Below are 12,574 nucleotides of genomic sequence, written 5' to 3'. Positions count from 1 at the left end.
GGATTTTGAAATTTTATTTAACTTTTATTTGTGTGCATGTACATACATGTAAGAGCCTACCAAAGCCAGAAGAGGGTGTCAGATCCCCTAGACCTGGAGTTATAGGAAGATGCTAGAAATTGAACTTGGGTCCTTTGGAAGAGCCGTAACTGCTGTTAACTGCTGAGCAATCTCTCCAACTCTGCCGCTGGAATTTTGATTAGGGTTGCATTGAATGCTTAAATTGCTTTTTGGTATGAGAGCCAGTTTTACAGTATTTCCCCAATCCATGAACATGCGAACTCTTTCTATCTTCTAGTGTTTTTTTCAGTTTCTTTCTTTAGTGTTTTAAAGTTTTCATGTTAGAGAGCTTTACATCCTCGATTAGATTGTGTGTTCTTGTGAATGGATTGTCTCTGTATTTGCTTCATTGTTGTGTAGGAAGGCAACTGATTTTTGAATGCTAATTTTTGTCTTGTCCAGTTCTAAGTTTTCTTCTGGATTCCTGAGGGTCTCTTATGTATATAAGCATATCATCTGCAAATAAAGATACTTTGACTTCTTCCGTTCCTATTTGTATTCCCTTTATTTGCTTTCTTGTCTTTCTGCTGTAACAAAGGCTTCCTGTAATATATTGAATATGAGTGTTTCGTTCCTGATTTAAGTTTTCCCTGGTTTTTAATATGATGGCTATAGTTTGTTGTATATAGCTTTTGTTGTGTTGAGATACATTCCTTCTAGTCCAAGTTTCATCATGACTGAACATAAAAGGGGTATTAGATTTTGTCACAAAGCCTTTTCTCCCTCTATCAAGATAATCATGTAATTTCTTTCTATGTACCTATTTTTAAAATGTATATATTTATTATTTTAAGTTCTGTCTATGTGTGTAAGTGTGTGGGTGTGCACTGGATTAATTGAAACTGGAGGTGAAGGCAGTTGTGAGGTGCCTGGTTTACAAGTCCCCTGCAAGAGTAATACATGCTCTTAACCTCTGAGGCATCTCTCTTGTCCTGATTTTATTTAAATTGTGTGTAAGTATGTGTACAAGTACCTGTGGAGGCCAGAAGCTGATACTGAAGCACCATGGAGTTGGAGGCAGTTATAAGCTGTCTAATGTGGGTGCTGATGAGGAAATTGAGGCCATTTTCTCTCCCTCTCTTTGATCAATATAACCCTAACAAGGTTTATTCTTTCTTGTGACCCCCATGGGAAATCTTTTTTTTAAGATTCATTTATTTATTATTTATACAGTATTCTGCCTGCATGTGTGTCTGCATGCCAGAAAAGGGTACCAGATCTTGTTATAGGTGGTTATGAGCCACCATGTGGTTTCTGGGAATTGAACTCAGGACCTTTGGAAGAACAGCCAGTGCTCTTAAGCTCTGAGCCATCTCTCCAGCCTGTCATGGGAAATCTAAGTGGGCAATGTACAAACAAAAACAGAACCATCATGAGACATGTGCAAGAATGCCAATTATAGGAAGTAAGAAAAAGAATACGTATAGAATGCTGGTACAGTTGTGCTCTGAATTGAAAGATAAAGTTATTTTATGTTTTCGTTTTGAAGACAGGGTTTATTTTTGTGTAGCTTTGGCTGTCCTGGAACTCATTCTGTAAACCAGGCTGGCCTGGAACTCATAGAGATCCACCTGCCTCTGCCTCCCAAATGTTAGGATTAAAGGCAAACGTACTACCATCCAGCTGAAAGATAAAGCTCTTGATGAAGTGACTTTTGTGGGGCTTCTGTGGCTGATGTCAGCAGCCACAGGAAGGGCTGACCAGCTCCCACAGGGAAGTGGCTCAGATTCCTTTCCCCCGGTTAGCAGTATGTGAGACAGCAGTAAGCTACAAGGAACTGTGCCTTTTTTTTTTTTTTTTTAAGAAGTCACACTTGCAGGCTCGGAGCGTCACATGTTGGTATTTTCTGGATGTGCTGTGATGGTGCTGATGCGGCTTGAACTTTGCTGTTGAGCTTCTTTGTTGCTTGGTGCAGGCAACTGATGTCTTTCAGGCGGCTTTTAAGTGTCTAATGATTTGTAGAATGTTAATTTTGAAATAATTTTAGCCAGGTGGCAGTGGCACGAGCCTTTAATCCCAGCACTGGGGAGGCAGAGGCAGATGGATCTTTGTGAGTTGGAGGCCGGCCTGGTGTACAGAGGGAGTTCCAGGACAGCCAGAGCTCCACAGAGATACCCTGTCTCAAACACAAAAACTAAAAAAATAAATAATTTTAAAGGTACTATCCTAGAAAATTAGAGAAAGGACTAGAGAGATGGCTCAGTGGTTAAGGGTACTTGCTCTTCTCCCAGAGGACTTTAGTTCAGTTCCCAGAATCAACTTCAAGTTTCTCACACTACATCTAACTATTTCGAGGGGACTAAATGTCTTCTGCCGGCTTCTGGTCATCTGTATATGTAAGCCTACAAATGCGCACGTGTGTTCACGCACGCGCACACATACACACACCCCTAATAAAAATAAGGCAGTTGTACCGTGTGCCTTCAATCCCAGCACCTTAGAAGGCAGAACCAGGAGGATCTCTGTGAGTCTGAGGCCAGCCTGGTCCTCGTAGAGTTTGCCAGGCTAGTTAAGAATGCACAGTGAAACCCTGTCTCAAATAAAATATTGAGAGTAAATAAATTACTAGGCATAATGACCTGTGCCCAGCGTTCAGGAGGCTGAAGCAGGTGAACCTATGTGAGTTCAAGGCTAGCATATTCAACACAGCAAGTTCCAGGGCAGCCAGAGCCACCTAGTGAGACTCTGTCTCAAAAAAAGAAAGTTCTTATACGCTCTTTCAAGCTTTGTCTCACCTTACACAATTTTTGTAAATTACAGAAACCTAAATATTAATATTGGCACTATATCATTAACTAAGCTACAGATTATATTTGAATTTTACAGTATTTTTATAAATGTCTTCTGGCCTAGAACCTGGTCAGGATTTCCCAGTATTTTCTGTCTTCTGAGTGTGCTAGTTAGTTTTAACTGTCAGTTTGACGTGATGTAGAACCACCTGGGAAGAACGTCTCAGTAAAGAGAGCATCAGGATCGGGCTGGCCTGTGGGCATTCTGTTGGGGTTTTTCTTGATTATTGATTGAGGTGGGAAAATCCACCCTGAATGGAGGTGGCACCATTTCATGGGCCCTGAATTGTGTAAGAGTGGAGAAAGCTAGTTGAGCAGAAGCAAGCTGGCTGGCATTTATTTTCTGCCGTAGATGATGGATGTGCAGTGATTAGCTAGCTCCCTCAAGCCTCTTCCTTCAGGCTTTCCCTGCAGTGATGGGCTATAACCTGTAATTTTAAGTCAAATAAACTCTTTCTTCCTTAAGTTGTTTTTTAGTTGTAGTGTTTATCACAGCACCATAAATGAACTAATATGCTTAGTTTCTTCCAACTGGAATATCTCCTCTGTCTTTTTTTTTTTTTTTTTTTTTTAAGCTTTAGAAGCTTTAGTTATTGTATGTATATAAGTGTTTTGCATGCTTTCTGTGTTGGTGGGAAAGCTGACCCTTTGAATGTGTTGTTTGTTTCTTAGTTTAACGGCTATGCCGGGAGCCTTTTCTCAAGTGGGCCTTATGAGAAAGATGATGAGGAAGCAGATGCTATTTATGCAGCTCTGGATAAAAGGATGGATGAAAGAAGAAAAGAAAGAAGGTACGTTATTTCATATTGTGTTTATCCAGCTCTCAGACAATTTCTTTTTGCTCTGTTTTATTTGGGGCTGAAAGGAAAGTTGAGTCTATAACGGCTATACTTCATAAACGCTGGGTATTTGCAGAACAGCCCGAAGGCTTAGAAGCTGCCACAAAAGCAGCAGAATTTGGGTTATTACTTTGACTATGATCAGGGTTACCTTTTTTGAGACGGGGTCTTACTATGTAGCTCGGCTGGCCTGGAATTGACAGAGCTCTGTCTGCCTCTGCCTTCTTAGTATGTGCACCACCATGCCCAGCAGTGTTAGAGAGGGGATGCAGAGGATGAAAGAAACATGGGAGCCCTACCCTGACCCGCAGACGGTCTCACTGTATAGCTATAGCTGTCCTGAACCTCACTGTGTAGACCATTCTGATTTCAAACTCACAGAGATACACTTGAGCTGGTACTAAAGGTGTGTGCCACTATGTCCAGCTTTTGTTTTTTGTTGTTGTTGTTTGTTTGTTTTTGCTTTGTTTTGTTTTTCAGAAACCTGCTATCTTAGCTTGTGTGTGCAATGCAGATACTTTACCACTGAACTAACCGTATCCCCATACTTTCTTGGTTGTTTATTTATTTATTTTTGCATATATATATATATATATATATTTGCATGTTTTATTTTGTGGTACTAGGAAATTGAACATTAGACCTCATGCATGGTAGTCAGATTCTTTACACCTGAACTATTTATTCTTAGCCTTCCCCCCAGCCCCCCTTTTTTCCCCTCGTTTTTCAAGACTGGGTTTCTCTGTGCAGCCACGGCTGTCCTAGAACTTGCCCTGGAGAGCAGGCTGGCCTTCCTCTGCCTCCCAAGTGCTGGGATAAAGGCATGTGCCACTACCACTTGGCTTCTTTCTTTCTTTCTTTCTTTCTTTCTTTCTTTCTTTCTTTCTTATTGTTGTTCTTCTTATTTTAAACTTCTAAAAATCTTTCTAAAACTTGTATTATTTTTATGTGTGTGAGTGTTTTGACTGCATGTATATATGTGTACCATGTGTGTACCTGGTGCCTTTGAAGGCCAAAATAAGATGTTGGATCCCCTGGGACTGGAGTTACAGATGGTTGTGAGTTGCCATTTGGGTGCTGAGAATGAAATCCACATCTTTGAAGAGCAGCCAGTGCTCTTAAACACTGAGTCATTTCTCCAGCCCTATTTTATTCTGCCTTTTTTTTTTTTTTTTTTTTTGAGACAGAGTCTCTACATAGCCCTGTCTGTCGTAGAACTCACTATGTAAACCAGGCTGACTTCAGACTCATAGATGTCTGTCTACCTCTACTGCCCGAGCCCTAGGATTAAAGGCTTTAATTGGAGGCCAGAGATACAAGTTGTTCTGGGACCTGAACTCAGGCCCTCCTCAGAGCAGCATGAGCTCTTAACCGCTGAGAAATCTACCAATCCTCTTTTTCTTTTGTTTTTTTGAGGTTATGTTTCATTATGTAGCCCAGGTTGGCCTTGAGTTCATGGGAATCCTCTTGTCTCAGCCTTCTGCACGCCCAGGTTTATAGGCCTGTGCCATAATGCTCATTTTAGCATTGCCATCTTGAATATTTGTTTACTTTTACTTATATGAATATTTTACTTACATGAATATGTGTGTACCATGTGTGTTCTGGTACCCATGGAGACCAAAAGAACATGTTGGAGCCCCCAAAACTATAGTTACAGATGGTTGTAAGTTACCATATTGATACTGGGAGCTGAACCCAAGGCACTTGCAAGACCAGCAAGTGCACTTGGCTTCTGAGCCATCTCTTCACCCCAAGGCTGAAATGGGCATACACGAGTGATGTTGATCTCCCTGTGTTAAATAATATAGAAGTAGAGTCAGGTGGCAAGTGAAAATTGAGATCTTGTGGGTTGGAGGGTGTAGTTTGGAAGTCTGTGCCACATGTCTCCATTGTGAAATGGCTTGGGTCACACTAGGCTGGTGGGTGAAGCAGACTATGGGGCCTGCAGGGAACAGTTTGAAGTGGTCACTTGGTGCTGGGCGAGCTTAGAACTTGGGTGCCCTATTTGAGATGCAAGACTCTGGTATTTGTTCTGTAGGGCTTCAGGGTAGCTGCTGCTGCTGCTGCTGCTTCTCCTTTTCTTTTCTTTTTTTTTTTTTTTTTGAGACAGGGTTTCTCTGTGTAGCGTTGGCAGTCCTGGACTTGCTTTGTAGACCAGGCTGGCCTCGAATTCAGAGCAGTCCACCTCCCTGAGTGCTGGGATTATAGGCGTGCCCCACCGCACCAGGTCAGGGTAGCATCTTACTCTGAACTCTATAATGTGGCAAATCTCTTATGTTTATGTTTTCTCAATATATTACTTTAATATGACAACTTTCTGAATTCTGTGTCCTAGTTTTGGGAAAGTTTATAGATGTGAACATGTGATACTACAAAGCATAATTATGTTGCTATGTAAGTTTTGTTTGTTTGGTTTTATTTTTGAGACAGTCTCATTCTAGTGCAAACTTCCTGGAATTTGCTGTATAGTCCAGACTGGCCTTGAACTCAGAGATTTTCCTGCTTCTGCTTCCCAACTGATAAGATTAAAGTTCCATGTGTCCAGAGAAACCATATTTTGAGCCGGGTGTGGTGGTACACACCTTTAATTTCAGCATTGGGAGGCAGAGGCAGGCAGATCCCTGAGGTCAGAGCCAACCTGGTCTACAGTAGGAGTTCCAGGACTGCCAGGGCTACACAGAGACACCCTGTCTTGAAAAACCAAAAGAAAAAAGAAAGAAAAGTGAAATGAATCTTGACTTTTCCAGAGCTAGTGTTATTGATACAATAGTCTCTTGAGTTGCTGGACTATGATGGTGTTGCTGAAGCTTCTGGTCAGCCATGCAGCCAACAAGAGGAAACAATTGTTAATCCCACCGAATGAGAGTAAAGACCATTACCCAAATTTTTTGGTCAAATTAAAGCAAGCTTTATTTTCTGTCAGACAGGGCTATCTTTCTAAGGCAGGATTTGAAAATATAGTATTGAACACAGGAAAGGATAGGATTTATATAGTCAAAAAAAGGGGGGAAAAAAAAAACCCTGCAAGATTAGGGAGTTTTCAAGGGTTGGGGGAAATCTCCAGTAGGGACTTGGCTGAACATTTTTAAAATTTGGCAGAACATCTTATCAGGGTATATTCAAGTGTGAGTCAAATTCCATAAGGTGTGAAGCACATCAAATTCCAGAAACAGGTTAAAGCATAGGCATCTTGAATTTTGCAGCAAATGGAAATGAACTTACTCTGACCGGAAATGAACTTACTCTGACCGTATAACAAATCAGCTTCCATCCTTAAGATGGAGTCAGGCTGGTCCATCAACAACTGACACTACAGAGTACATTGTTGAAGTGTTGATCAGGTGTGCAGTTTAGGGAAGTAATATTGATTTTTGAGACAGAGTTTCTCTGGGTAGCCCTGGCTATACTGGACTTGCTTTGTAGACCAGGCTGGCCTCTTACTCACAGAGATCCCCCTGCCTGTGCCTCCTAAGTGTTGGGATTAAAAGCATGCACCACCGTCACCTGGCTATATATATATTTTTCTTATAATGAATTTTTTTTTTTCTTGAGACAGCATCTCTCTACATGGGCCTGGCTGTCCAGAACATACTACATACATACATAAACCTGTTGTCAATAAAAAATAAGCTGTTGGGCTATATAATGTTTATTATCAGCCCTATGATTACCGCACACAGACACCTGTTGGTTTTATAATTGCCTTACTCACCTTGGTCGGGCAGATATTTTACGTACATTGTCTCAATAACCTCACCATAGATTTCCCAGCCCCCATCCAGTGTCATCTGCCTTAATCGTCCTCATGTGGTCTATCTTCCATCTATATCCCAATATACTTGCTTGTATTCTTCATCTGGGCCTTTTCATGCCATTATTGGAGTCCTTCCTCTTGGCCCACATGGTTTTTTTCTCCACACTAACCCATCATGGCATTTTCCTTCCTCCTTTCTTCCTGTCTGTCTCCTGTCTCCTGTCTTCCCCAAGCCCGGGAACCTTAGCCAGGCCTACCCCATTCTGCCCTGCCCAGGTATAGGCTGTTTAATCAACTAATCGGGTATGTCTTAGGGAGGTTTACAAAACAAGGATAGATGTAACCAGATCTTGAGGGCCAGTAATAGGCATCAGACTAACCTCCACCGTAAGCCAGGATGGCCTGGAACTCAGAGAGATGCCTACCTCTGCCTCCCTGGATTTAGATTACAGGTGTGTGCCACCCTTCCTGACTATAAGGATTTATTTTGAAGTAAGCATATTATTACTTGACTGACTATGAAAATAAGATATCTAGTTTCTTTAGTTTCTGCCTGTTTTCATTTGGTAAATAATTAATTAGATTTGATTATATCTGCAGGTACCTAAAATATATTCTAGTTAACTGTTAAATTTATAGTATTGTTATTTAATTTGACATATAACAAACAAACTTTGTTTTGCAGTGGACATCCAATTTTCTTTAAAGGAGTTTATTTTTTTTAAGATTTATTTATTTTATATATATCAAATATATATATATATAACTTTTTTGCCTGCATGTATGTATGTGTACTAAGAGCATGCCTAATGCCCATAGATGTCAAAAAATGTTCATTGGACCCCTTAGAACTGGAGCTGTGGATAACTGTGAGCCACCATGCGGGTCCTCAGGGAAATAAACCTGGGTTCTATAAGAACTAGTATGAAGCAGGGCACGGTGGTGCATGCCTGTAATCCCAGCACTTGGGGAGGCAATGGCAGGTGGGTTGCTGTGAGTTTGAGGCCAACCTGGTCTATAAAGTGAGTTCAGGACAGCCAAGGCTACACAGAGAAACCCTGGTTCAAAAATAAAATAAAAACAAAAGGACTCTAGGCCTACATATAATATATCTCCAGGCCCTGTATCTAATATTCCTAATTCAGGCACATATTTATTTCCTAGAGAGCAAAGGGAAAAAGAAGAGATTGAGAAATACCGAATGGAACGTCCCAAAATCCAGCAGCAGTTTTCAGACCTCAAGGTGAGCAGATGGACTAGCACACTGGTTCCCAGGCCGTCACCTAAGCAGCGGAAGGCTTACCTGCTTATAACCCTGTTGAGCCTTTACTAATGCTGCTCTTTACTTAGTTCACAGGATTAATTGCTTAGGGGAGGTTTGTGCTTCAGCATATTTGATCATCTGTCCTGTATATTTAAAAGTAAAAGCAAAAAACAAAAACAAAACAAAACAAAAAAAAACAACCTTTTTTTTCTACTAAAGCTAGGAAAATAGTCTTTATTAAATATCTCTCCATTAGGCAAATGCTTTTTAAACTGCCTATGGGACTTTGACCTGATAATTTACCTTTTAGTAAAATAGTGCCAACCCAATGAATTAATTTTTCTAAATAAAGTGGAAAACCAGGGCTATCAGGATGGCTCAGCAGGTAAAGGCTCTTGCCATTTATTCTTGTATGTGCGTATACATACATGCATGTACATACGTACAATAAATAATAAGTGCATAATATTTTTTTAATGGAAAACCATTTCTGCATCAGTCCTTTCTAAGGCACAGTAGGCTAGAGTCTCAGGGAGGGCAAATGTGAAGTCTAAAGATGAGTAACATTTGGGATCTATGTATTTCCAGAGGAAGTTGGCAGAAGTCACAGAAGAAGAATGGCTGAGCATCCCAGAGGTTGGCGATGCCAGAAACAAACGTCAACGGAATCCGCGTTATGAGAAGCTGACCCCTGTTCCCGATAGTTTCTTTGCCAAACATTTACAGACTGGAGAGAACCACACTTCTGTGGATCCCCGGCAAACTGTAAGTATGTGAACAGAGGTAAATGGGGCTTCTTTAGTCTGGATAAGGAAGTGGTGAGAAAGGTGAATGTTAGTTACTTCTGTAGCTTTTCTTTGACAAGAGCTTGCGTAGCCATGCCTACTAGGACATGGGGACTAGGTGGGCAGTGTTTAGAGGATCTTCAGCATGACAGTTCATGTGACTGTCTTATCCTTCTCCTAGCAATTTGGAGGTCTGAACACACCCTACCCAGGTGGCCTGAACACTCCATACCCAGGTGGAATGACACCAGGATTGATGACACCTGGTACAGGGGAGCTGGACATGAGGAAGATTGGCCAAGCAAGGAATACCCTGATGGACATGAGGCTTAGCCAGGTGAGAATTTGTCATGCATCTTTTTTTATAGATGGTACTGAAAAGGGGAGAAAGCAACAAATTTGGGGGATGTAGCTCAATTGGTAGCTCACTTTCTTAGCAAATGCAAGACCTTTGGTTTGATCCTCAGCACAAACAAAACAAAACACTCAATGATTGTTTTTCCCTTTTTTGGTTTTTTGAGACGTGTTTCTCTGTGTAGTCCTGGCTGACCTGGACTTGTAGACCAGGCTGGCTTCAAACTCACAGAGATCTGCCTGCCTCTCCCTCCAGAGTGCCAGGAGAGCCAGGACTACAAGAGAAACCCTGTCTTCAAAACGAAACAAAACAAAACCCAAAAAACCTTTTGCTCCTTCTATTTCAGCCTCTTGTGTGCAGGGATCACAGCTGAGTGATATCATGCCTGGTCTCAGGAGTTGGTCTTTACTGGATCTTCTTTGTCACCCCCGTCTGTCTAAAGTACTGTCTAAAGTACTGTCTATCTCTGAACCCAGTAGGCTTCCAGTTGGTCAACTTTTTCTAAAGATTTGTTTATTTTTGATTGATGTGTGTGGGTGTTTTGCCTGCATTGTATATCTTGTTTATGTGTGTGTGCAGTGTCTACAGAGGCCAGAAGAGGGCACTGGATTTCCTGGAACCAGAGTTACAGATGAGCCTTCATGTGGATTCTGTGAATCAAAAATCTGGCTTCTCTGAAAGAGCAGCCAAGAGCCCCCAGTTAATGATTTAGTTGTGGTGCAGTTATTATCCACTAGTCTCTGAGGGTCTGAGAATCATCTTTATTGTGGCAGTTCATTAGTTTTGTACTTAATATCAATGTCACTTTGTTGCCTTGATTTGATGTTTTTCTCTCTGAGCTGTTGTAGAATTAATAGTTTTCTTATAAGAACATCGAGAAGCAATATTTTTTCTATTTCTTTTCCTCTTTATCTTTTTTGTGGTGCTAGGGATGTTATCCAGGGCCTTGATTGTAATAGGCTGCTGTTGTACCCATGAGCTATAATATCCTCAGTGAAGAGTATTTAAAAAACAAACAAACAAACAAACAAACAAAACAGAGCCAGGTGATAGAGGTGGCAGCACCTTTAATCCTGCATTTGGGAGGCAGAGACAGGCATATCTTTTGAGTTCCAGGCAGGCGGATATCTGTGAGTTCAAGGCTAGCCTAGTCTACAGAGTGGATCCCAGGACAGCCAGGGCTACACAGAAACCAATCTTGTTTGGAAAACAACAACAACAGTAACAAAACCCCCACAAAAACAAACAAGAACCCCAAAACCCCCACAAAAAAAAATTTTTTTTTAAAGTGTGTGTGTATGGGGACTTAACATCTTCTTTTTCTTCTTCCTCTTTTTAATTTTTTCCTTTTAATTTATTTTCCGTGACAGGGTCTCACTATGTAGCCCTGACCAAGTTGGGCTGTAATTCACAGATCTACCTGCCTCTGCCTGGAGAGTACTAGGATTAAAGGCTTGTGTCGCTGTGCTTGGCAGACTTTATCTTTTTTTAATGTACCTTTCTACCCTTTTTAAAAATAACTGTTAGGGGTTTAGAACCCAGAGCCTCAAGCACACTAGATAAACGGTATACTACTGAGGTATACCCCAGCACCAGAATTTACAATTTTAACCTTTTTGTGTATGTTTATGTCTAAGACAGGGTCTTACTATGACTGTGTTGACCAGGCTGGCCTCATACATAAGTGATCCTCCTGCCTCGATGGGACTAAAGATATAGTATGCTGATATAATATACAAGTATAATATAATAATGTCCATGTTGCCAAGATATTTGCCCTCTTCTTTGTTTTTGTCCTTTTATATATTTTTTCATTTTATTTTACGTATATTAGTGTTTTTGCTTGTGTGTTCATATGTGCAACACGTGTGTATCTGAGTAACCGTGTGGTTCCTGGGAACCAAACACTGCGGTCCTCGGCAAGAGAAACAAGTGCTATGACCCACTGAGCCAGCTCTCCAACCTCCCTGTTTTTTTATTCCTTTGAAACAGGAATTCATGTGGTCCAGGGTAAATTATAACCTGAACTTTAGAGCCTCCTGTCTCCATATTCCTAGTACTGAGATTATAACTTGGTTTATATGATTCTAGGGATCAAACCCAGGGGTGTTTGCAATAGGTAAGCACTCTGCTGTTTGAGCTACCTTGGTTCCTGCCCCTGCCCCTCTCTCTGTTTTTTGAGGTAGGTCTCATTGTTAGCCCAGACTGGCTAACTTATAGCTGGACTTATAGCACAGTCATTGCCTTTGTCTTGTGAGTGCTGATACATTATAGGCATGGGCCATCTTGTCCATCCTGCTTGTCCTTTTTTTCTGGAACTGAGGATTAAACTTATGCTTTACACATACTAGACAAACATTGCCTTGCCGAACTAATTCCTTACCCTGCGTATTTTATAGACTTATTAGACTTTCTTGTATTTTTATTGTTTCTTGTCATAGGTTTTTTTGTTTTGTTTTTGTTTTGTTTTCCTAGTATTAGAGATCAAACCCAGGCTGTGCATATGCTAGCTGAGCTACCTGACCTTTTTTTTTGTGTGTGGATGTGTGTGGTGTTTTGAATAGGAATGGCCCCCATAGACTGATGTGTTTGAATATTTGGCCCATAAGGAGTGGCATTATTAGAAAGTATAGCCTTGTTGAAGTAGGTGTGGCCTTACGGGAAGAAATGTGTCACTATGGGGGTAGGCCTCCAGGTCTAAGAAACTGAAGGCTGGCCAGCGTGA

At 41.1% G+C, this 12,574-nt stretch overlaps 1 protein-coding gene across 1 annotated transcript in view; it reads left to right on the top strand.

The window, feature by feature from the left end:
• Window positions 1-12,574, top strand: part of Prpf6 (pre-mRNA processing factor 6) — a 57,741-nt gene that overhangs the window by 6,477 nt on the left and 38,690 nt on the right. Inside the window, exons 3-6 of the mRNA XM_021646360.2 lie at window positions 3,522-3,640; window positions 8,610-8,688; window positions 9,298-9,474; window positions 9,676-9,831. Coding sequence (XP_021502035.1) covers window positions 3,522-3,640; window positions 8,610-8,688; window positions 9,298-9,474; window positions 9,676-9,831 — 531 coding nt within the window. The remainder of the gene's footprint in view (window positions 1-3,521; window positions 3,641-8,609; window positions 8,689-9,297; window positions 9,475-9,675; window positions 9,832-12,574) is intronic.

This window comes from Meriones unguiculatus, chromosome 4, assembly GCF_030254825.1.
Source record: "Meriones unguiculatus strain TT.TT164.6M chromosome 4, Bangor_MerUng_6.1, whole genome shotgun sequence".
NCBI classification, from domain to species: Eukaryota; Metazoa; Chordata; class Mammalia; order Rodentia; family Muridae; genus Meriones; species Meriones unguiculatus.
The sequence above is the reverse complement of the archived record's forward strand: the minus strand, read 5'-3'. Positions and strand labels throughout refer to the sequence as shown.